Raw genomic sequence first — 26,759 nt, forward strand, 5'->3', positions numbered from 1 at the left:
GCAGCCCATCAGAACATTTTGTTTGGCACTGAGGGCCAATTCTTTGCCCAGTACTATTTGACCAGATAAAACCCTCCTCTCCCTCACTTTTTTGTTAAAAGGCACACCAACATTCTCACAGGCCAAATTCTGATTCTCATGTCCCATTCAATAGTTCACATCTCATTAAGCTCTGACATGGCCCCAGAGGAATGGAGAATGGTCCCAAAGTTTGATAATGGCAGGATGCCAGCTGTCTGTTAAGCCAATGGAGTTATTTTAGCTATGTGGCCAATGTACATGTTGAGCAACACCTAGAAACTGTACCCAAATCCAGCCGTAAAATTAGGAAACAGAACACATTGTTGCAATTTTAAATAAAACTGCTGTCCTTGTTAGGTTTGAGCTACATAAAGCCAGTTGAAAACACTTAGGAAGAAGAGTGTGTTTCAGATTGGGCCATTCGTGTCAAATTAAGAAACTCACTGGGCCAGCAGTTCGGCCCGCAGTCACACTCTCTGAACGTCATCGTCTATTTCACAGGGCTCTTGTGATGTTAAAATGGAGGAGGAGAGAGGACTGGGTACCTCCTCCTGAGTTCCATAGAGTGATAAAAATGTTGGCAATAAATAATCCCCACATGAGCAAAAACTTGCAGTTCTTTGCTTTTCCAGAGTATGCAAAATAACAATAAAATGTATATGAAACATCTATACGGTCCAAACCAGAGCCCCAGGTGGCCAGGGACTGTGCCGCTATGGTGCTGCCTTGCCTCCTCCAGATAGTTTTTGGCAGCTTGGGGAGTAAGAACCCCCCCCCCCCAAAAAAAAAATCTCCATGCCTCCAGCCATAAATCCAAGGCCCAGGTCATCACACACTTCCCTGCAAAATCAAGGGTGGAAGCTGGGAACATCCACTCCTGGAAGCTCCGCCCCTGGGGATGTCCCCACCATGCCCCCACTCAGTGGTGGAATTCAAATAATTTAACAACCAGTTTCGGTGGTGGGATTAAAATAATTTAACAACTGATTGTTTACAAACACCATTTTAATACCTGGCTCTGCCCAAGTGGTGGGAACCTGCTGAATCCCACCACTGCCCCCATTGCACCGATGACTGGTGGTGCACATGAGTGCTTACACAGCACTCACACTGCAACTGGGCATCTTAATGGGGCACAGCTGCTTGCCAGTGTGCTTGTCCCTCCACCATGGTAAATGCCCAGCTTCACTTCCACAGGACAAATCCATCTGGATTGGGCCAATAGAGACCCAACACTTCTTTCTTTTTTCTTTCTTTCTGAAGGAAATTGTTTGCTTGTTATTGTTGCTTTACCTACCCCCCCCCCCCCAGGTGAACACGTGACTGGGACCTATGGGGCCGACAGACTAGATAAATTGGTGTGTCAGACCACAGTTTAGTCATTCCTGAGGAAATATAGCACTTCCTGCCTGAGCCCCAATCCAGACAAGAGGAATCTCAATGTTACATGTACAGGCACATGAATAAAGGTAGCCGCATTCTTTCTTGATCCCCTTTTGTGTCACATAAATACATGAAGTCCTCGTGGAAATGTGAGGGCCCTTTGCCTTAGTGACAGTACATAGAAATGGCCTCTAAATGCGGCTTGCAAATGTGTACTTCTCAATATTTATTCCAAGGCTGACAAGGGCTGAATGTATCAGGACACAAAGGTGCGTTTGAACAGGTGAGCTTGTAGAAGCCTTTCCTAAGGTATAGTATTAATCATGAGTAAGTAAGCACAATATTTACAGTCTCAAACACGTGCTTCTAGCTGTTGGTGAACTCCCTTGGCCTGAATACAGCCATCTTACTGAAGATAATTGAAAAGAAAGCTTTCGCTTTGACAGCCGTGTGTAATTTTTTAACTTTAGTTTTATGCGAAAGAAAGGGATTTTTTTCCAGTTAGCACCATTCCATAGATCATTGTTAATGCTCTTGCTAATAGTTAACAGCTATGACATTTCTAAGCACATCAAGGAGAAAGCAAAAGATTCGTGAAGGGATGTCACTTCACCGTCTTGTGGCTATTTTCAGCATCCATGCAAAAAGAGGCAGGAGGCAAGGAATTCCAGCTGTCTATGCTGCAGGTTCTTCCAGAGGGCTGCCCCAAAATGGCCATCCTTAGAGGCTCACAACAGAAAAAGTCACACAACCTATGACAGGATCTCAGACAGTGTTGCCAACCTTTGGGTGGTGACTGGAGGTCTCCTGCTATTGCATCTAATCTCAGACAACAGAAATCAGTTCACCTGGAGAAGATGTCCACTTTGGAAGTTAGATTCTGTGGCATTATACCCCATTAAAGACCACCCCCTCCCCAGACCCCGCCCTCCTCCAGCTCCACCTCCAAAATCTCCAGGTAGTTCCCAGCCTGGGGCTCACAACCATAGTCCCAAATCTTTGTACTGAAGGTAGAGTCCCAAACATAGCCCAGGCAAATGTTGGGAGGTTTTGGTAGTGGTGTCTGGAGTTTGAGAGTGGAACTTGGGTTATGTGATGTCAAATCCAGGTGATATTCTAGGGATTGCCCTTCATATCTATGGTAAAGAGTATAAAGATTAAGGGTAATTTTGAAAGTGCCATGATAGATGCCATTCTGTACTCCTGCTCTTCAATTTCTCAAACATGCAGTGACTTAGGTATAGATTTTTATGGGGGGGGGGTTTCAGGGGGCCACGCCCCCACCCACCCCTGGGGGCATGGCCACACCTCCCCAACCCTACCTCCGGCCTCAGTGCTTATAAAAGCAGCTCTCCGAGGCCAGGGATGGCAGACTCCCCCCCCCCCCCACAGGCTGGGCTTCCAGCTGGCAGCAGGCAGCAGGCAGTCCCTTCTGCCCTCCTCTCTGGGCAGAGGCGTAACTAGGGGAAATGGAGCCTGGTGCAAAATCTTTGTGCCCCCCCAATGAGTGGCCGCTGTGATGCTGGAATCCACCCCCAAACAGCATCACTTTCATTTATGTTTAAACTAGAGAGCCCAGATTCTCCTTTTAAATCCACCTTAAAGGGAGAATCTGGGGTCCCCAGTTAAAACAACGTTGAAAGTGTTGCTGTTTCAGGATGGATTATCCCCCACCCTGAAACAGCATCACTTTCAATGTTTAAACTGGGGACTGCAGATTCTCCCTTTAAATTCATGCCAAAGGGGTTGAATTTAAAAGGAGAATCTGAGGAAATTTGGGATGTGCCTGCTGTCAGGGGTGCAATTGTTAAGCTAGCAGCACCAAACTTTCAGGGTATCTTTAGGAGACTCTCCTGATGATACCACCCATGTTTGGTGAAGTTTGGTTCAGGGACCCTCAAAGGTGTAGCCCCCATCTTCTATTAGCTCCCATTGGAAACAATGGGGGATGAGGGCACCCCCTTTGGGAGTTCATAATGTTGGACCCCTGAACCAAACCTCACCAAACCTGGCTGGTATCATCAGGAGAGGCTCCCAACAAATCCCTGAAATTTTGGTGCTGCTAGCCTAAAAACTGTGCCCCCTACAGGCCAAAAACAAAAAAAGACTTAAAATACAAAAAACACAAATGGGGGCAGAGATTCAGACATGTAATGGGGGGTTGAACCCGAGGAAACCCCCCCCCCCTTACCTACATCCTTGAGCATGGGAGATTGGTGCTGCAGGTGAGGAATCTCCTGCAGCTCCCCTGCAGGTGAGGAATTCACTGCAATTGGGAAGCCTAGTTGAGAACCACCAATTTAACTCATCCTCTAAGTTGTATCACATAGATCCCACTGTGTATCTATTACCTTCTGTCTTGCAGTGAGTGATGAGCATTAGGCTCAATATCCACACAACTATAACCAACTGCTTGGGGAAGATTTTCCCCACATTGGGGCACCTTATCCATGCTTTCTGTAAGTTTTTTCCCCCTTCTTTCTAACTCTGCAGAATAGAATTCCTTTTTCCAATTTTGGGAACAGGAAGAAATGAAGGACAATACAGCAGGTGGATGACATCTGAAATGCAAAAGTTTTCAAACCCTTGAAGGTCAGCTATTTTTATTTCTTTAGAGGTCAAGATTGAGGGAAACAACAGATTCTGAATGTTCCTTGGAATATAGAATGTGCTAGATGCCTGTAAACTGAAAAGAACAACATGAAGACCAAGATCTTTCTTTCACAGAAGTACTGTCATATTTGGAAGAAGAAACCAAGTTTTCATGTTCTGAGAAATCTATGCAGCTGGTTTATTATCCTTTAAGGATAAGATGGAGGAAACATTTCACTGGTAGTGGAACTGTGCTAACATCAATGTGTCAACATGTTGTCATTCACCTTTAATTCTACAGCAATAGCAGCATTTCAAGATATAATAGCACTGCTCTCAGCATGCACTTGTGATTTAGTCATTCATTCAAGCACTGAAGAATAGCTTGGCTGAATAGTTCTGTTAATAAGTTTTTTTAACCTCCCTGAAGAATAAAGAACATCTCAGTAACTCTTTAGGATGGTTGCTTTTGATCCCCAACAAACTTTGCAGATTGATAAACTTGCAGTCCTATTCTAACCACAACCTTTTCTGCATGAGTTGTTTACAGCATATCTTCCCTTTTCCCCCTTGAATTCCTCCCATTTTTTTTTCCTCCATTCAGTTCTGGAAACGCTTTTCCTTCATTTTTCTCTGTTGTTTTCCCGAAGCACTTTTACCACTCCGTTTCCAAGTCAGCTTCTATTGAGTGTGCAATGATGTTAAAATGGTCTTTATTTCACCGCCCCACCAAAACTTGACCCTTATATATGCCTCTATGTAGTCATACAACCTCCCCTGCAGTCATTTTCTCCTCCCCGTTGTCCTGAATTTTCAATAAGTACTTTTTAAAAAATATATTTTTGTCATGTCATGTTAGCGATGGAACATTGAATCAGGTCGACTTTATCAGCTTTGTCCATTTCATTTTGAATTAGTGAGATGATGTTAATGTGAAAATACACTGTGTCTGCAGTTAGGAGTGAGTGAAATTGATGTGGGAAATTGCTTTTGCAGGAGGAAATTGACATGGGACTGCTGCAGTAATCATCAAGTGTTACTGCAGCTCACATTTGCCCAAAAGATGTGGTTCTTTCTGTGGGGGGTGAACAACAAGTTTGTGTTCCTTCAGGAAATGGCACCTGTTCCAGTAGTTTTTAAAATTATTATTATAGCTGCTGTTTTCTGCTTTATCCACACCCCATGTAGTTGTGCAATCTCCCCTTCAGCTGTTTTGTTCTCTCTTTACTTTCAAAAGGATTTTTTCAAAAAAAAATATTTGTCCTATCAAACTAGCGATGTAATGTTGAGGCAGAGATACAAACTAGCATGGTTGGTTGGATCAGTTTTGTCAATTTCATATCTAATTACCAATGTAATGTTAGAGCAGAGAACAATTTTGGACCTGGGGCAATTACTAGGAGTAATCACTGCATGTAATTGGGGACTGCTGCAGTAACCATCATGCATTACCGCAGATCAAATTTGGCCAAAAAATGTGGTTGAGAGGAAGAGGGGCTACACGTTTCTGTTACTTCAGGTAATGGCACCTATTTCACAACCCAAGAAAAAACATTATGGCTTGTTTTGGCTGAATGACTGCTGTAGCTCCAACTTTGGGTTGTCAGCTTTCAAGCGAGGCCTGGAGATGTCCCAAATCTCCAGGAATTTACCAACCTCTTCAGAAATTTACCAACCTGGAGGTGACAACCCTAGACACAAGGCATACCATAAAGGGGTGTTGGGGGTGGGTGGTAGGTACAATCATACCTGTTTTAAGGAGCAAAATGGTTGCTTGTATGTTTTTGGATTTCTGCAGAAGACAGTTTGCCGTGCAAAGCATTCAGTTTCTAAAACTGTGTTTTGAAGTTTCTGCCAGATTTATACTGGCTTTTTTGTAGACAAAGGCTCGACACAAAAGACATTTCTAGACAATATCCCATTTTGTGTGCCTGTATACCTTCCAATGGTAATTGCTGCAGGTGTGTATGTGTGTGTGTTTAACCCTCCAGTGTAAATATATACTTTCAGAAACCTATTTTAGTCCTTTAAAAAGCTAAGAACAGCTCTTAAGACCGTATGACAAGCAAAACGTTTGTTAATCAGAAAAATTACAGCCTATTCATTCTTACTGTTTGATTTATTTCCATGCAGGCCTCCCTGATTTCCATTGTAAATTGAGCTCATAATAGTAACTTCTATTGATTCTTTTCTTCAGTCAGCCCTTGTGAGCAGCTAAGGCTTATCGGCTGGTGATTTATAGGCATAATAAGAAACTGTTGAATGGGTTGCTAGGTATGGAGAAATGCTCCGATTGAGATTAGTTATTCTTTATCAGACCTGGCTGAGATAAGAATACTGTGCCTCAGAGGACGTTTTGGCCTCAAGCGCAGTTGCTGCTTTCTTTCTCTGGATCTCTACGGAGCGGTTCAACAACTTTGTTTTTCTGTGCGCCTTGTTTAAGGAAGCCCCATTCTTTTTGTAAGCTGGGATGATCTTGTAAATTATTTTAAACTGGGAGAAATGTGCATTGGTTGCATGTCCTGAGGTAAAATGCAGGGAGCCTCAGGTTCAGTCCCTGGCTCCTTGAGTTAAAGGAAGAGTTAGTAAGTGATGTGAAACAACTCTGCCTGAATCCCCTATGAAGCATCTCCCAATCAAACAGGGTTGCCAACCTCCAAGTTAGACCTGGAGATCTCCTGGAATTACAGCTGATCTCCAGGCTACACCAATCAGGCCTATTTTTGAGACAATCTAGAGGTGCTACAGCAGACCACAGACTGGGATGTTTGAGATATTGTCCCTCTTGAGGTGGGACCTATCGAAAGTATTTCACTCTTTAAAAGAGATTTGGGGGAGAGAATATTTACCAGAAGCCTTGACGTTTTGATGAGGTCAGGCATTTATCCAGATGCCAACTAGCTCTGTGGCATTTTTAATCTGTTTGCTGTAAAGTCTTGACTTTGGTTTATGTCAGACCATACATGGAAGGTTTATTGGTGCATCCCCTTTAGAAAATGGCTGCTTTGGTGGGTGGACTTTATGGCATTATACCCAGCTGGAGTCCCTCCCCTTCCCAAACCTTGCTCTTCCAGGATCTACCCTCAAATCTCCAGGAATTTCCTACCCCAGAACTGGTTTCCCTACCCTCCAATGTTGCTGGGCTTGTAGGCACTTTTGGTATTTGAGGATAGGGAATGGGTGCAATCACAAAATGGCTGCCACAGAGCAGTTGTAAAATGGCAGCCATGAGGACAAATCACAAAATAGCTGCCATGGAATGCTGGGACCAATCACAAAATGTTGAGAGGTGGAAAGCCAAACACTGTCCTATGATGAAGGCAGCTAAATGTGGACACACGGTGACACAAAGGTGATCTCTTGGATTCTTTGGAAGAGCTCCTGCTCTACTGAAGTGGAGAAAAACCAGGACTGGCTCTTTGTTTTGGGAAATGCTTTGTTAAAGAAGCAAATGGGTACCAGGAAATCCATTGATGAGTGTCATGGCATTCATGGTCACCATGTTGGGAATGACCAAAATAGATAATATTAAACTTGATAGACCAGTGGTCTGACAGCTTTATATATTCATGATCATTATAATATTTTCTTGACATATGATATATAACAAACAGATAGGATGGAGATTAGTTTCCCAGACAATACTGATATTCCACCACCACCCATGCACACATGTTTATTGGGTCAACAGTAGTATTCAAGGAACTTCTTGTAAAGGTTATGTGATCTGAAGCGCAAAGCCTTTGTGCAAAAATGGGAGATAGGAATAACTATTTCTCATTTATTCTTCTGTCTTGAGTGGAGGACAGAACAACTATTTTATCTAATTTAGTGCAAAGTTTTTGTATTTGGAGGTCTTTTTAGCTTTGTCAGAAGCACAGTGATATCTGATGTTTCAATTGTAGAGTTGACTTGGTATACCTTATAGCTGTGGCCCTTTCCGCACGGAGGCAGAAGGGCTTGGGTCGGCGTTGCTGATGCCGACCCGACGACGCCGGGACTGTCCCAGAAAGAACCGGGAAGACGGCGCCGCTGGGCGCCGTCGCCTGGTCGACTTACCTGCTCTCCGGCCCTCCGGCGTGTTGCCGGGGCCTGGGGACACGCCTCCCCTGCCCTGCGCGCCTGCTTCCGCATCGCAGAGCAGGGGGCATGTCCCCAGGCCCCGGCGATGCGCCGGAGGGCCGGAGAGCAGGTAAGTGAAGGGAGGGAGTGGGGGGGGAAAGCGCCTGGAAGCTGCTGCCGTTCGCACGGGAGCAGCTTCCAGCCGGCATTTCCAAAAAACCTCGCTGGGGAAGCGTGGTTTGGAAACGCTGGCTTGGCGCTGGTCACGCGGCGCGAGGGCGGTGCGGCTGCGAAGCAGCTGCGCCCCCAGTGCGAATGGCGGCCTGGGGACAGCGTTTTTGCCGTCCCCAGGCCGCCATATTCCGCCCGTGCGGAAAGGGCCTGTGTCAATATTCACAAGTTTGTTCCTATGCATTATTACGTTAGAATTGTCTAAGACAGATGGTGAATACAGATGACTGGGGTAAGTCATCTGTTTTCCTGATCAGGCATAGATTTGCAAAATGGCACAGGCTTGATGACAAGAAGAACAAGTTTTCCTGCAAGGTATCCTAAGAGCATCCTGTTTGCAACAGTGGTCAGGGAAATGCTTCCAAGAAGTCCACAATAAAAATATGAAGCCCACAGCCCTTCAACTAGGGCTGCCGGACTTCTCAATGTGGCAAGAGGCCTTTCATCAACAGCGGTTGTCGCCACTAACCTTCCAAGTGTTTGAGGGAATTTTTTTTAATGTGCCCCATTACATCATTTCTTGGCAAAACCCAGAAGTAACATAGAGAACGTCTAGGAATCACTGATAATTTTATGGTAATTCTACTTATATTTATATGGTATGTTAATTTGATTGTGCTCTTTCTACATGTTGTTCACCGCCCTGAGCCCTTCGGGGGAGGGCGGTCTATAAACCCAATAAATAATAAGAATAATAAGAATAATAAGAATAATAATAATAATAATAATAATAATAATAATAATAATAATAATAATAATAATAATAATAATAATAATAATAATAATAATAATAATAATATGGTAGAGCTACCCGATGTCACTTACAAATTTTCCTCAGAAATGATAGGTAGGATGTGTGCCCCCACCATGTCGTCCCAAATCTCTCACAAATACTGTAATCCTAGGACTGCAGAACCTCCCAATGTGGCAAGAGGCCTTACATCAACAGTTGTTGTCGCCCACTATCCTTTTAGAAGAAGAAGAGTTTGGATTTATATCCCACCTTGCTCTCCTGTAAGGAGACTCAAGGTGACTTACAAGCTCCTTTTCCTTCCTCTCCCCACAACAAACACCTTGTGAGGTAGGTGGGGCTGAGAGAGTTCCAAAGAACTGGTTTACCAGATAAGCCTCTGTCACTCAGGTGGAGGAGTGGGGAATCAAACCTGGTTCTCCAGATTAGAATCCACCCGCTCTTAACCACTACACCACACTGGCTCTCTAAGCGTTGCTGGGAATTTTTAAAATATTGGCATAATGTTCTCCATTACATCACTTCTGGGAAAACTCAGAAGTAACATAGAAGACTAGGAATCACTGGAAATTCTATGGTAGAGCTACTTTATGCCACTTACAAATTTCCCCCAGAAGTGATGACCAGGATGTGTCACCCCTCCCATGTCAGCAATATTAAACCTGATCTGTCTCCACCACTTCACAACTAGTACCTTTGGAAATGATAGTTCGATTAGTGATCATGGCTAGTAGAATTATTATCTATGAGTTTGTGTAACTTTCTCTTAAAGTCATCTGATCCAGTGGCTATTATCACTTGTAGCAGTGAATTCCATGACTTAATGATGCCTAGCTGTGAGAAGAAGTTTCCTTTTGTCAGTCCTGAATTTACTGCTGGTCAACTAACTGGGTGACCCTCCATGTTCTAGTACATTGACACAGGGAGAAATAGTTATTCTCCCTCTTTCTCTTCCAAGTATATCAAGTCTGCAAGACCACTCCTATCTATATTCTGAAGGAGACTTAAAGAATTCTAAAAGGTTTACAGAGGTTTGCTTTGCAAAAGCCACACTGTTGTTTTTTCATCTGCCAAGATTGTTCTACATTTACTTAATGTCCAGTTTTAAGAATGTTTTCCACCAGGTGGGGACAGATGTTAGCCTATCGAATCCCTTATCTTCTCCCCTTGATCTCTTTTTAAGATGTAGCTTTACACTGGCTACCTCTTAATCCTCTGGCAAGAACACTGGCTTTAGTGGTAAGTTGCAAATGTGTGTTTGATGAACCATTTATATTTTGAGTTTTTCCCAAAAGTAATGTACTTTTGAAGGCTTTCACAGCTGGAATCAACTGGCTGTTGTGGGTTTTTCAGGATATGTGGCCATAGTCTTGTAGTTTTAGTTCTGATTGTTTTGCCCACATTTATGGCTGGCATCTTCAGAGGCATGAAACAGTGAGAAGTGCTCTAGAATAGGACATGTTCTTATTGAAAATAATCTGAAGTGGCTAGTGTCTGGCCAGCATGTTGTAGTAAGTAGGAGCAGTGGACTCTAATCTGGAGAATTGGGCTTGATTCCCCTCTCTTCCACATGAGTGGTGGACTCCTATCTGGTGAACTGGATGTTTCCCAGCTCCCACACATAAAGACTTCTGGGTGACCTTGGGCTAGTCACGGTTCTCTCAGAGCTCTCTTAGCCACACCTACCTCACAAGGTATCTGTTGTGGGCAGAGGAAGGGAAGGAGTTTGTAAACCGCTTTGAGACCCCTTACGGTTGAGAAAAGTGGGATATCAATCCAAATTCTTCTTCTGTCCTACTCTGCTCATGCAAGTTTCCCCCATCTTAAAGAACCTTATTACACTTTTCTGAATACAGAATTCTGAAAAAAGCTACTTTCATTTTAGCTAATATGACTTTGGGTATGTTAAAACACAAGGGGTGATTTGAGAAATTCAAATTAACCTTTTCTCCAATTTATTCAACCCTATTTATCCAATTATTTTATCCTATTCATTTATCTAATTTATTTTATCCTATCTATCTATCTATCTATCTATCTATCTATCTATCTATCTATCTATCTATCTATCTATCTATCTATCTATCTATCTATCTATCTATCTATCTATCTATCTATCTATCTATCTATCTATCTATCTATCTATCTATCTATCTATCTATCTATCTATCTATCTATCTATCTGTCCTTAGCTTTTCCTTGGTGTTGCGTCCACTGCCAGTGGTTTTCTTCATGGTTTATAGTTTGTTCTCTGACCTGACTTCCAAAGGGTGGATTTCCAATGATGTGAGCGGAGTTGTCATTCTGCCAGGCTGGTGAGGCCCCCCTCCCCCCATAATAACCAAGACTTCACATTAATATTACCCAGTTAACTTTTAAAAGGACCCAGATCTTCCTATAATAAATACTCTTCGTCGTGACAGGTAAATCTCAAGTCACACATTGCCTTTGAAGTTTTAATGGCTACCCCAACTTCACAATAAAGCGACTCTAGCTTTCGTTGGTAGTAATTTTGCAAAGCCCGAAGCGGCTCGAGTCATCTTTACTGTTGAGCTCCCAAGGACGAACGACTCATAAAACCATGGGCTTCAAAGAGGCTGCTCCTTTTCTGTCTCTTTTTTAAAAAAGGAAATTCTTCCTGTGTTTTTTACATGGCGGCTACATGATCGAACGCCCTCCACCCATTCCAACCTGTTCTTCGAGTTGCCGTGAGTGTCAGCCAGATAATTAAAAGGGCTCCTTTGCCGTTCTTGGCGGGAGTCCAATTTCTGACACCCTCTTAAATGTACATCTATGCATTTCTCTGTGTGTTTATTTTTATCAAAGTTGCATTTATTTTAAACTTGTTCAGGGGAAGTGTTGGGGAAAGGGCTTGTGGGCAGAACACCTGTTTGGCCCGCAGAAGGCCCCAGATTTATTCTCTGGTAAAAGAATCTGGCTTAGCAGGAGTTAAGAAAGACCTTTCTCAATCTGAAAACGAGTGCTGGTCAGCAGCAGCAGAAGGAGAAGAGGAGGATTTATACCTTGTCTTTCTCTCCTGTAAAGCGGCTTACAAACTCATTTTCCCTTCTTCTCTCCACAACAGACACCTTGTGAGGCAGGTGGGCTCAGAGTCTTGAGAGAACTGTGACTGGCTCAAGATCACCCAGCAGGCTCATGTGTAGGAGTGAGGAAACAAATCCAGTTCACCAGAAAGGAGTCTGCCACTCATGTGGAGGAGTGGAGAATCAAAACCCAGTTCTCCAGATTAGATTCCATCTGCTCTTAACTGCTACACCACGATACTGAATTATCAGTCCAAGGAACTACACCCAGATCATTGGCTTCACTGGAATGATGTAACTTTGTTGAGGAACGCACTGTAGATAGTTTGACTCAGTTATATTTTGGTGCTTACATGGTCATCTATCTTTTTCAGGTGCACCCTTTAAGACTACCAGCTCTGGACAGGAAAATTGCTGGAGGTTTAGGGGCAGAACCTTGGGACAAAGCTCAGCAGGGAAGTAATGCCACTGAGGTCACCCTATGGGGCTGCATTTCCTCCTGGCAAACTGATCTCCATGTTCTGGAGAGCATTCATCATTCTGGAGAACTCTAAGCTCTCTCTGGTGGTTGGCAGATTTAAACCTCTTTCTCTTAAGGTTGCGATCCCACATGAAGATGCTTTGCACTGAATCAGAAAACCCAATAAAGATCAGTTACAGTGAAAGCAACCTAATACAATCACAAGTATAATAGGCCATTTGCTTTGCATCTAGCTGTGTACCTTCCTATATTGATGAGAGAATTGGGATGAAAATGATAGGTATTCCTTGTAAATTTTGGAAGGAGAATTGTGTGCACTCGTAAGTAGGATAGGTCAATCCAGGAAAGTGAGCAACCCACTCCAGATGTTCATGGACCATACTTCCCATTCCCAGTTTTCCTTTCCAGCATGGCCAATTGGCCATGCTGGAAGGGGCTGATGGGAATTGTAGTTCATAACATCTGGAGTGCCAAAGGTTCGCCACCACTGATATAAATTGTAATCTGAAGAAGTGAAAGACTGGACGAACCATGAAACGGGCACAGAATTTTGGGGTCCTATCATGAAATACCAGCGTTATTTATATCTCTGTTATTTATGTACCAGTATGGACTTGGTTTGGATTCTAGGTTGGATATCTATTTGCATGTAATTCGTGTTCTCGCAAAGTAGAAATGCTCAACTTATTGTTGTGAATCTTTATTATGCTGAATCAGACCATTGGTCCATTAAGGTCAGTATTCTGGGCTCAAACTGATGGTGGTTCTGTAGGATCTCAAGTGGAGGTCTTTCACATTTCTCCTTACCAGCTCCTTTTAACTGGAGACGCCAGGGACTGAACCTGGGACCTTCTGCATGCCAAACAGATGCTCCAACACTGAGCCACAGCCTCTCCTGGCGCATTTCCTGTTCAGCTTCCCTACAACACTCAGCGGAACTACCTTGGAAGGCTCCTGAGTTGCAGCCTAGGCCCGTGGTGGCAAACCTATGGCTCTTCAGATATTCATGAACTACAATTCCCATCAGCCCCTGCCAGGGGCTGATGGGAATTGTAGTCCATGAACATCTGGAGTGTCATAGGTTCACCATCACTGGCTAGGCCCTAATCGTTCATTGAGGCCGTCTGCTTTGCTGTCCAAAATGCAAATTCAAACCTGATGACCACAATACAGGTCTCTTCCTTTCCCAAGCCAGCAAGGAAGCTTCAAGAAGATGTCTTTATAGGGGCCAGGGATCTGTGAGAGGAAAATATTTTCCCATGGCAGCAGGCAAGGATAGTTTCCAGAGGGAGACTTCCTGTCATAATGGGAAACTTGGCAGCCCTGATCCCTATGTTTTCTGGCCCCATCTCTAAGCTCCAGGTCTAGCTAGCCCACTTTTACTTAACTTTACTTGTATTCAAATTTATATCCTGCTCTACCCCAGCCAAAGGTTAGCCTTGAGGGAGCTTACAAGTAACCAACATATAGCACATACAGTCACTGTATAATACTCACAATCTATAGATAATACATAATACAATAAAGCAGCATTGAATAATTTAAAATCACAACAGGAGATAGTTTAAACATTACAAAATGTTTAATTTATTATTAATTAGTTGAAACATATGTGGGGAAAGCATTTGTCAATGTGCTAGAACTGTTGTAGTTACTGTCCCTCGTTTTGCCACAATCTATGTAATTAATATATATATATATATATATTCGATTTGATAAACCGCCCTTCCCCCGAAGGGGACTGTGTGGAACTGTAATAAAATTCACAAAGGGCCAATTATAATAAAGCATGCCAGGATATGGTTGCCTCAGAATTCAAAGTTTGCAAGATGGTATTCTCACTTTTAAGTCAGTTAAAACATTTTCACAGTATTTGGCTGAGCTTACGGATGCATCTTAGGCCCCTTCCACACATGCAGAATAATGCACTTTCAATCCACTTTCACAATTGCTTGAAAATGGATTTTGCTATTCTGCACAGTAAGATCCATCTGCAAAGTGTTTTGAAAGTGCATTATTCTGCATGTACGGAAGGGGCCTTTGAAGAACATTTATGAGGGCCCATTTTCAGAAGTGCCCTCAGCTTACATTCAGGGTAGGAGAGAAACCATTGTGTGCCATTTTTCCCAGGAAAATGCTTGAAATGTGAGACAACTGAAAAGAAACATTTGTGAAACATTTTCTTCTTTAGTGCTTTTTAAGGAAAGTTTTTAAAATCTTGTGTTAGCTGCCCTTTGCTCCTTGAAAATGCTTACAGCTATGAAAGATCATCTATAGGATTAGGCAATTACATTTTTTTTGGCTGACACATGAAACTCTCAAATCCTCTTGCCTACTTCAGATTTCTTCATCTTCTTCAGCAAGTGGAAGAAACTGGTCTATGTTTAGAAATGTATAAACCAAATTAAGGAGCAAATAAACAAATGTACAAAACAGAACAGGAAAAACACTTGTTTCAGCCCTTTGCAGACTTTCAGTTCACTGAAGGCCATGGTGAAAAATAACAAAACTTATTCTAATTTAAGAAAGTGGAGGTGGTCGTTTTTTCAAGGATATGTTGCTGCTCCCCTCCCTTCCCTTCTGATGTGGACCGCAATTAGAGTTACCAGCCTACAGGTGGTGGCTGGAGATCCATTCACCTGAAGAAAATGGCTACTTTAGAAGGTAGACTCTATGACATTGTACCGCACTGAAGTCTATCCTTCTCAGGCCCCACCCCCTGAATCTCCATGTTTTCCTCAACCTGGAGCTGGCACAATATAGGAATTCCAGTTGAAGAAGAAGAAGAAGAAGAAGAAGAAGAAGAAGAAGAAGAAGAAGAAGAAGAAGAACAAGAAGAAGACAACGACGACGACGACGACGATGACGATGTCTGAGAGGGGATATGATTGAAGTCTATACAATTATGCATGGGTAGAAAATGTCGACAGTGGATTCCTTTCACCTGGATTCGGAAAGCATAGAAGAATTTCTAGCTGTGTTAACCCTGTGATTGGGTTTTTACTAGAGCAGGACATGGGAGGGGCAGAGAAATGGAGGGGTGCCAGTATCATGTGGAGTATGACATCACATTCAGGGGAAACCGGAAGTAACATCACATTGCTCTTGGCCTTGCCAGCAAGGTGACATGACTTCTGGGATTTCAGAAAGACACGTGACATCACTTCATTTGTGTTTCACAAATACACAAAACAGTAAATTTTACAAAACTAACAATTTTACCCTGCAGTCCTTAGCAGAGTTGTGCCTTTCTAAACTCCTTGATCTGTACCTCAAGATTGCCCTATAAGTTATATACAAGGAGTCTGGCAAGTTTATATTTCATTGCCTATATTTCAGCTTTTTCCAACACATTCTTTTTTAGAATAAACTAGAAACTCTTTTTCCTCAACCAAATATTTCTCTGGTACAACAGCTTCCACTTTGGGAGTAGAACTTTTCTGGCTCTTCTCTCTTATGGCAACCACAAGTGCTCCCAAATCCAGTTATGGGGTCATTTGGTGTTGCCATAGGAGGCGTACGTCAAGATAGCACTGCTCCTCAGACTTTGTGGGGCAAACGCTGGGCTGGATTTTACACCTCCAGTTGATCCTCTGACAGTGTTGCGACCAAGGAAGGGAACTCTGGATTTACTTGGAAATGTTCAAAAAATCTGAGCGTATTGCTTGCTCGAATGACAGTTGTAAGGTTACCCTTAAGTGCCTTATAGCAATGAAGAGGTTAGGAACCTAACAGTTGTTAGGGCAGATCCCTAAACAATAATTTTCAAGTTAGACATTTGCAAGCACTGTGACTAATTTATTTGCAGATGATACTTGCTAACGCTACTTAATAATCAGGTTTCTCTCCTTTTTTTGTATGGATTTGCTTGTTTGAGAGAACTGAAAAGCCCTTTTATATCCCCAAAATTAGCTGAAATGTCCGGAGGCATGGTATGTACTCTCAAACGGCTCACATTTCATTTGATTGAGGCTGTTAATATTTCAAAGATGAAGTAAGTTCTACCCCCACCCCAGGGTTATTTAGCATTTGTGTGAAATTCTTTAAAAAAACAAGTAGATCATCTGTGTCCCATCTTCATTAGCAGAAGGGAGCTGAGGGTGAAAATACCTGCCATGACTGTAAAACTAACAACTGTATCAACAAATTCAGTTCCTTCCATGTTATTATTCCTGAATATTTTATTAGGGGTCAACCCTACTACTGAGAGCCAGCATGTGATGGTTAAAAGCAGTGGACTCTACTCTGGAGAACCAGGTTTGTTTCCACACTCCTACACATGAAGCCTGCTGGACGATCTTAGGCCAGACACAGTTCTCTCAGAACTCTCAGCCACAGCTACCTCACAAGGTGTCTGTTGTGGGGATAGGAAGGGAAGGAATTTGTAAGCTGCTTTGAGAATAGTGCGGTATAAATCTAAGCTCTTTTTCTCTTCTTTGGTATCGATGAGTGCTTAGCATCTCTTTAATTTAGCCATTCCCTGGGATTTAATTATGTTTGGATCATACCCTTGTTTATTCTTGGGACAGGAGTGGTAGAGGATTTTTCCCAATTATGTGTAGTTAGTCAGGAACAAGAAATTCAACCGGATGACGTTGAAGGCTTCTAGGAGGCCAAGCATATTAGAAAGACTACAATAATAGTAGTCCTTATATTTTTACCCTCATGAGTCAGAACTTGATGAAACCCTCTATGAAAAACACTTAAAATTCATCCCATGTTCATTCTCATTCTGCAGCGACTCCACAAAAACAGATCTAAAATGGAGTTCAGCATGCTGAACTAATGCCGTATTGACACCAAGCCTGGATTCCCCATATGCTTGTAGGGCAAAGCTTATGTTGATTTAAAGCCCTATGTAAAAATGTATTTTGTTTGCTCTGAGCTGTGTTTAGGGAACGGATTCTATTTCCTCTTCAACGATCTTCCAAAATTGCAACCCTTCCTTCTGTTCCATTTCACCAAATTGAATAAAGTAAAGCATCTGTAACCAGTGATGGGATTCAAATAAGTTAACAACTGGTTGTTTACAAGCCTTGTTTTAACAACCGGTTCTGCCGAAGTGGTGCGAACCTGCTGAATCCCACCACTGTCTGTAGCTAGGAAAACTGGCTCTGACGAATACCAGTGAGGTAGCCATGCTAGTCTAGCGTAGCAAAATAAAAACAGAAGGGACATTGTACCTTAAAGAATAACATTTATTCTAGTTTGAGATTGTGTGACAAAGTTCACTTATAGAATCGTAGAGCTGGAAGGAGCCAAACAGGCGATTTAGTCCAACCCCTGGTGGATGCAAGATCAGCCTAGAGCAGCGGTTCCCAACCTGGGGTACATGTCCCAGAGCATTTGGGGGTACACAAAAATTTACATAATGGGTTTGCTAATATGACAATATTAATAAGATACCAAGAAACTGGGCCACTGCGAGTAGCAGAATGCTGGACTAGATGGACTCAGGTCTGATCCAGCAGGCTAGTTCTTATAAACAAAGTCTGGATTCTGAAAGTTACAGAATATTCAGAAATGGTGAAGTTGATGGCATTATTCGTTTGAACATTTTTTTTTTTAGAAAATCTGAACTTTGATGCTGTTCTAGTGAAAGTTTAGATGGCTCCTGTGGTTGTTTTCCTGCTGGGCTAAGGACGCTTACTGAAAACATTTGGAAACCTCTTGATCGAAGATGACAAAACCTAGCTGAAAATTGCCAGCTATAACAGAAGTTTACAAGATGTGCTTTATTGCCAGCAAAGGAATGTATTATCGAAAAAAGGCCTTTTTGGGCATTCCTGAAAATGACAAAATGCCTTATGCCTTTTGCAATCACATTTTTAAAAGCAACTGTTGGAGGGAATACTAGTAAAAAAAAGTGGGTGATGTTTAGTGACCCCACAGAGCCTCAGGGAACATGGAGATCCCCTTGCCAGGGTATACCCTCAAGGAGACAAATGAAGAAAACATGTTGCAAACTGGGATCCATGCTTGGAATGTGCATATTTCTCCCTTTTTGCTGCAACATCCTATACAGAACTAATGGAAGCCTGTTGCACAAGAAATGGGTTCATACGTATAGAAGAAGACGTGTTGAGAGTCAGGGGAACAGAGTGGTGCATTATAAAATGGAAAGTCCTGAACATGCTTTGTCATTATCATTAACTTTTGCACTGTTTGTTTTCCAAAACTGCAATGCTTCAGGTGATTTACTGGGCATAATGTCCACCATGTATTATCAGACTTTATGGTAGGACAACTTGGGTCAATTAATGTCAACCTCCTTTCCTGAGGAGAGGCACACACTTTACATCACTACAAACACGTTAACAAGTGACGGCCACTGTTGTGTAGCAGTTACCCTGTAGTACTGGGAGACCCAGGGATCGAATCCCACCCTTGCCGGGGAAACTTGCAGGGTGATGTTACCATATGGCCCTGGCATGGCGGGGGGGGGGTGTTTACTCACAGGTAACCCTGCCTGCATGCCAGCCTAAAGAGTGATGCTGGCGTTGCAGGGGTGGGGAGTCCAATAGTCAGGTCTACCTACAAGAATTGTTTTCTGCCTCTCATGCTCTCAGCCTGTTTGCCATATCAGCACATTTTTTGCTGAACAGCCAAGGAAGAATATGTGCTCTACATGATGCAGTAGCCCTGCTGAATGGATACTCATTTCCAGCCACAAGACTCCTGATGTCATTGCCTCTTCTGATTATCTTAACCCAGATACTCCTTCCTGTAACTAACTTCTTCTGACCACCTTACAATGCACTCTATTCTCAAACAATCCATCCAGTCACCTCCAGAGGTAGTCCTTCACCCTATAAATATCCTACCCTCTAAAGAACCAATTGCCCAGTGCCATTGACACCTTTCTGTCTTTGTTAATGTGCCCAACACACTGCCATCTGGAACCAAATGCTGGCCATGTTCTGCCCCAGACTTCATTCTTTCTTGGCTCTTTCAAGAAAGTCCACTCGTCTTTGCTTTTTTTAGGTTCCTTGAGTCGTTTATCTGTATTCTATCTCTGTTAATCTTAAATTTATGCTATCTATACACCATTGGATGTAACATATATTACAGCCTTTCAACTCCCTAGGCACATTGAACTGACTGAACAAGGGGATTACTGGGTAATAAAGGAAGACTGCCTCTTGGGAAACTTCTTAAAGGGACAGGGGCTAACTAAAATTTCTCCCTTTGAAGACTATACAGAGAACTAAACCCATGCTAGCTAAAGGGAAACTTAAACTTAATTTAAAAAAATAACAAAGGCTTCTGTGGGGGCATGACAGGCCATTTGGCTCTGAACCCTGCTTCATGCAGTGATCAGGTCGTATTACCCATATATCTCATTCCCCCTTATATTCCAAATCTATTTTCCAACCTATCTATATCTTAGGAACTCTGTGTGCATGTTTATTGAATTGAATCAAATGCTGTAAACCCCTTATCCCTGCAATAAAGATTGCCTAATTGGCATTATATTCCTCTGTGGATTTTCCTCTAAGAGCTGATCTTCATATACATTGGCATTAAAGATTCCTTACCCAGCCTCTTGCAACATTACCAAGCAGTCTGCTCTAAGCGAATATTCCCCACTATATTGAGAGACTGTGTTTCCACCATGGGAAAGAGGAGTAGGATGTAAACTGCTCTGGAACTCCATTGTGGAGAAAGTGGGATATGAATAACAAAAAGGACATTAAGAAAAATGGGAAAAAAGACCAACTATTCTTCATCATGGATATTTTTGAACTCTGGTAATGTCAAAATGTGTAGTTTAGCTGTCTGAAACTAGTGTGTAGTAGGGCAGTTGTTTTCAACCCAACTGTTAGGTCCCAAGCATCTTTAGAACCACCATTTTGGTGGTTGTTATTTTGGGGATGGACCTGCTCTTTGTGTGTTATGTTTCAACACCATGGGTGGTGCCACTGCCTCCTGCCTCTCCAGCAGGATAGTGAAGGGAGACCACTGGGTGGGGGTTTTCACCACAGGCAGAGCTCTTTCTCTTCCTGTAACGTGACTGGTGTCATGAGGCACCGCAACAGTGTCGCATCACTTCCTGCGCCACGCTTGCTAGAAGTCACACACATTTCAACACAGAGAACACACGTTTTAGGCACTTTTGATTTATTTTCCAAAAGAAAGTCTTTTTATATATATATTTATATATAAACCATTTCATTCTCTTTCAACAAAGATACAGCTGTCTGCTTGATCATTTGCATAGGATATATCACCATAAAAAAATAAGGACCAAGGAAGAAAAAAGAAGAAATGAGGGGAAGCAGCAAAACAGCAACCAATATATGCTTTGGGGGTCTCCCCCCCCAAAAAAAATAACTAAACATTTGAAGCCTTACAAAAAAAATTATATACATCTTTTTTCCTCCCCATCAACTATTTACAGTTAAGAGCAATGCTTTTTTAACTTTTTTTAAAAAGCTATAACAACTTTAATTTATCAAGTTTATGGAAAAAAATTGTTTTTCTAAAAAATGTCTATCATATACCACAAAAAAATAAATAAAAGACACAAACAATATCTGAACAAAGTTTTGCTTTGAGACACATTTTTTTTTTTGGCATGTCATTTAGTTACTGTAGCGCTACCCTTTGGTTTGACAGTGTGGCACTACGTCTCAATGGGTTGGAGCCTGCACAAATTTTGCTTTTGGGCTCTCGTACAAGTAGAACACAAGGACAAAGCACAAATGGCTGCCACAAAGTCCAACCTGCAATATCCTCACTTGTGTTTCCACTGGCACAAAAAAAGTTGTCAACCAATTTCTATCTAGACACTGAGATATGGAGGAAGAGAAGCACAAGGGCAACTGTGTCAAGTCAATTTGTGTTTCCGCTTGCATATTGTTGGATCCAAGCCAATGGCTTGCAGCACAGAGAGACCCTATAAGCACTTGTGGGGGCTTTTGAGTGCACACCAGGCCTTTTGCATTTTTGGGTAGCACTAGGAACCAGTCCGCTCACCATGGAGTGAGACCATTCCCTCCTCGGCCTAGGTAGGTAGATCCTTGGGGCCAAGTAACAAGTGAAACGGCCCAACCTTATTGTTCTGCCATCAATTTCTAAAACGCCTTATCAACCAGGGAATGAGCAACCCTGCTGCACAGGCACTGTGTGCTGTGCACTTTCCTGGATCGTAGCCTTAACCTGCATGGCTTACAGCACATTCCAAGGGGGGTGGCAAACCCGTTCAGGAAGCAGCATGAAGCTGACATGAATGCCACTTGTGCCAGTGAAAGGGCCACTGATGCTGGAGTCAGGGCACTTACACTGGTGTTGGGGAGCCACGTGGCAGTGTGATGTCCGAGCACCAGGGCAGCCATAATGGCAGCACTCCATGGCACAGGGCCCTGAACCAGAACTAAAAGGAGCATTCCCAGAGCGGGGCCAGCATTAGTTAACGTCTTGAGCCCTTTCAGCCTTGGAACACCCCCATTTGCCAGAGCCAACTGACTCCAGCAAAAACAGTGGTGTAGCCCATAGACCTCTTCTGCAGGGGGAGCATCAATGTTGGATTGCTGGCCTCTTAGGCCCCTGGCGCAACTACTCCCCCTCTGGATTGCACTGTTAATTAGTTTTGACAGATCTTTGGGACTCAGTCTTTTTGAGCACTTTTGGAATTTTTGAGTATAGGGCACTTCCACAAAATGGCTGTCATGGGGTACTGGGCCCAGTTGTGAAATACCAAACCTAGTTTCATCAGCTGCTTCTGAATGAGCATGCCCTCCTCCTCCTCCTCCCTTTCTTGAAGCATCTCCTGCTCCAAAATGAAAGAAAGCCAAAACTGATCATTTGCTTTGGGAAAGAAGAAAATGAGCACAAGGAAATCTCTTCGGGGGCATCACAGGGCCCCACAAGCACCATGTTGGAGATCACTAGCGGAGATAATCTGAACAACTTCTACAAATGAAGCTCCTAGTTTTAATCTCTTCATCCATTTTTTTTTTTTTTGGAGACAAACATACACCAAATTCCCACCTGGCAGCAAAGGGTAATTTGGGTTAGGTGGGGAATTGTCCAATTCTTGAAACTGTTATCCCAATTCAGTTTACGTAACAAACTCTGGGTGCTTGCACTGGGTAACAAGGAAGCAAAAAATGCCAGCCGATTTAAGAATCATTGGCTTGAACTGTGCCTGTTACTAAACCCAAGCTTGCAATGCTCAGATGATCTTAGTAATGCTATATATTCATGATAAAGCTTAGCAATGAACCTCAAACTGCTTCCTTGTTGAAAGATGTATGGAACTGAATACAGAAATACCCAGTACATTTCAATAATGTGTTTCCATCAGTAAAGCTCGGCCCTTTCTCCTATTTTAAGCTTGTGCTCTTCCAGGGCTCTGGCTTTCAATGGGCGTGTTGGGTTGCCTAAAACCTCATCAGAATGGATGTATTTAAAGAAAAATCAGATTATATGTGCCGTTGGAAAAAAGGAAACCTGAAATACATTTGAAAGAGCATTTCAGGTTTCCTGGAATTTCCACAAGAGATCTGAGAAGCTCAAGAAAATCTGGTGGACACACAAGAGTGTGGGATGTCAGACTAGGAATTCACACAAAGACTTGTGTAAACCAGGCCCTAAATAAAGAATATGAGTATAATCCAGGCAAAGGCAGCGGGAAAGTCCAGAATCTTTACATATGTGCTTAAGGAAACATCTTTGATTTCCCCCACTACTTTGCCATGTAGCTTATTCCTAAAATAAGAGAGTAAACACCCCTTGGAGTACTTCATACTTTTTCCCAGCAGCTGTTCCACTTCTACATCTGAACTTGACTGTAACCTACAGGAATTTCTGATATCTTAAAATACTGTCCAGAACTGTGCTATTTGATGTACAGTTTAAGTATCTAGAACTTGAGACCATTTTTCTAATTTGGGAATAAAATAGAACTATGTTACCTTCATAAAAGAATGGGCATTGGTATTCAGTTCCTAAACATTTGGCACAAGTTTGAGGTTCATTCTTTCTTTTTCCTTCTTGGCCACGACTACACAGGGTCACAAAGATGGATATTTCCGCTGTAATATAAAGATATACACAGGCAGAAGCAGTTCAAAATGGTGCTGCCTTCCTACCAGTTTCAAGAGAAGAGAACTGGAAGAGGGGGGAAGATGAAGGCTTGACAAGAACGGGCAAGAACTTGGCTCAGCTCAGAAACTGCACCAAATCCAGGTGTAATCAAATTGAATGGGACCAGTGTGACTGAATGCCAACATCTTTCCACTAACTGTGGTTGAATGAGATCCATCAAAGATCAGACATATGAGAACCTGGTTTATTAAATGTACTCAGTCTTAACTACCATCTGTCCAAACTGTAGAGAGAAGTCAATTAACCCAGAACTTGTTGAGGCAAATCAAGATTTGCACAAGTGAACCACAGTGGAAACAAACCATGGTTTTGTGTGATGACTGAACTAAGCCAGGGTGTGCTGTTCAGAACCTCTTCAACAGAGGACCTACGCCATTGGAGCGACAATGCATTTGCCCAATAACCTTTAAAAAATGTTTACAACTTAATTAAGGAAAGTCTTTTGCCTGAAATGCTGCATACAGTCATGGGTTCATAGAAACAGGCTTCTGCATCGCTGGATGGTGGGAAATCACAAAATCACAAACACACAGACAGGTGCTGGGTGCTCAGCTCCCTAACTTCATCTTGCAATTATGCATGCAGTACTCCCAAAAAACCTGCAGAACTGCACCAGCAGCTGTTACTCCCCCAAAACAGCTGTTTGGTGCAACTGTAGCTTATTTGCATGGGTCATATACATGTGGCTTGGGCTGGGGCATAATCACAGTTGGATAAAAGCCAATATTCACATGGAATTTGTTCAGTTGTGTTCAGCCAGGTTAGAGGTTTAATATTCAAAAATCACATCCTTCCTTTTAAAGCAATATTCAGTTTAGCTTATATTAAGAGGTTTGATGGTTTGTGTATCATACCCACCCTTGTTATTTAAACTTCCAGTAGCTACTTTACAGTTTATATGTTGCAAATGTTTTGTCTTTTTAAATATCTAAGTAAAAAAAAATTGATCCTGTTTGGAATAATCAGTGCATCACATCTGTGTGAATAAGAAACGAAAAAAGTGTTTGAATGGCTAACTTACTGAAGACAGCCAAGATGGTACCATTTTGAGAGGTATTTAAAATGAATGAATTAGAGATGTGCCATGTTAAACTATCAAAAGTAAAATGACTGTGACTTCTGCAGCCAACTTTCTTCTTTAAAAAACAAAAAAAACTCATTTGTAATAAACATTAAAAGCTGATTTGCATATTTACAAAATCTTTGTCATAACAAACATGCAACATACAGAACGTTTTGTTCTATGGCTATTTATGAATTTCTCTCTATATAGCTCATCTCCACAGAAAGGGAAAAAAATATAAAATATAACACAAGTATTAAAAACATCCAGTAAAATTCTTACAGAAAAATAAATCGTGGCTTGTCCTTAAAATTTTTGTTTGGCTGTAAAATCAAATTAAGTTATATTTCCTAAACACTGCTTAGATAAGAAAAACAGTGTTTTGGTCAGGACACTTAAAATATAGATACCAGAGCATCTGAGACATAATACTTAAAGTTAGGGGCACTTCCCAAATCACATTTTGCAGACATGAGCTAGGGCAAGTCTTGGTTCAGCTTGTATCAGTTTTACTGCTGTGTTTCCCCTGCACCAAGGAATCACAGAACTGGAGACTGGTGGGGCAGAGAACATCCGTCTCTCCCAGAGTGCCCATGGTTTCTGGGAAAAGTGATTCGAACACTGAATCAGTTTTAAGTCTGTGGTGCAGCTATGCCTACAGTCATTTTCGTGTCCACGGACAAGAGGAAACAACTTGTCAGAATATGTTATCCGAAAGCCTGAATAGCTAGCTCAGGGGTAGGGAACCTGCGGCTCTCCAGATGTTCAGGAACTACAATTCCCATCAGCCTCTGTCAGCATGGCCAATTGGCCATGCTGGTGAAGGCTTGATGGGAATATGTAGAAGTTCCTGAAACATCTGGAGAAACTTACTGGGATCTGACCCTGAATAAGACTGAAACTATAAAACGACAGAATCCTGCCTTGGACATTCATGTGAACTGCAGCTTTTCAACCAATTCCAACAGCGTTTTTTGTTTGTGTGTACATATGTGGCACTAACTGGGCCATGTCTGCAAAATATGGATCATGGTAGGTGGCCCTGAGATGAAAACCTTGTGAAAAGCCAGTCTGCACAGCCTTAAAATGGCAGGACACTTTCCAAGAATGGCAACACAGTGTCTTCCCTGTTTCCTCATAAATATACAAAATATACATTTCCAGTTTCTGGTGTTTTTTTTCTTTCCTGTTTTAAAATGCAGAAGAGTCCATACGCAAATACTTAACTCTAAATTTCTAACTTTAGAAAATATACGCTCAAAGTCGAGTCACTAGGACGTTGCATAGATACCACTCAACAGCCTTCGTGACAGAGAAGTCCCGGCCTAGTTCTGATGTCTCTTCATGTGCAGGGCCAAGTGGTGCAGGGCCGGGGGGCTGAGCCGATTGCCGCGACAGAATAATGCACACTGGAATGGCTTGGCTCCGGTGTGCTTCCTGTAGTGGCGGGTCAACTCGTCAGAGCGAGCAAATCTCCAGTCGCATCCATCCCAGGAGCATTTGTATGGCTTCTCTCCTAGAAACATTCAAAAGGGCATAGAAATAGAGTCATCAGTCACTCTTGCCATCCAAGTACACTAAGTAAGATCCCAACCCAATTAATTGGGAGCACACACATTTCTCCCCGCCAAAAAAGATTCCGAAACCAGAGTTGACAAGCCTAGTCATACAGCACAACCGAACATCATTCTGCTGTAGCTGCCTTCTAAAGGGGAGAGATTTTTCCAGTGTGTTTTTTTTCCACTTCAATTAGGTATATTTAGGACTTCATTTACCCAGGCAGAGGATCGTAACACAACAAGCTAACCAGCTACATCAGACCAAACATCCGCCTAGTCCAGAATCCTGTTTCCCACACTGGCTTTCCAGATGCCATGTTACTGGGGGAGTTACGAGCCAGGCGTGAAAGGAACAGTCATTCCTAGATTGTTCCAAGCATCTGGCATTTAGAAAATGGTATCCAGAGATATATACATCTGGTATGCCTCTAGGGCTGGCAAATTTTTATTTGAAAACACT

General features: G+C 42.4%; 1 protein-coding gene across 1 annotated transcript in view; it reads right to left on the reverse strand.

The window, feature by feature from the left end:
* Positions 1-20,669: 20,669 nt before the first annotated feature.
* Positions 20,670-26,759, reverse strand: part of KLF5 (Kruppel like factor 5) — a 33,489-nt gene continuing 27,399 nt past the window's right edge. The window contains exons 4-5 of the mRNA XM_048494479.1: positions 25,637-26,256; positions 20,670-25,471 (exon numbers count right to left, since the gene is read on the reverse strand). Of these exons, the coding sequence (XP_048350436.1) occupies positions 26,066-26,256 (191 nt within the window). The 3' untranslated portion in view covers positions 20,670-25,471; positions 25,637-26,065. The remainder of the gene's footprint in view (positions 25,472-25,636; positions 26,257-26,759) is intronic.

This window comes from Sphaerodactylus townsendi, linkage group LG04 (genome assembly GCF_021028975.2).
Source record: "Sphaerodactylus townsendi isolate TG3544 linkage group LG04, MPM_Stown_v2.3, whole genome shotgun sequence".
Taxonomy (NCBI): Eukaryota; Metazoa; Chordata; class Lepidosauria; order Squamata; family Sphaerodactylidae; genus Sphaerodactylus; species Sphaerodactylus townsendi.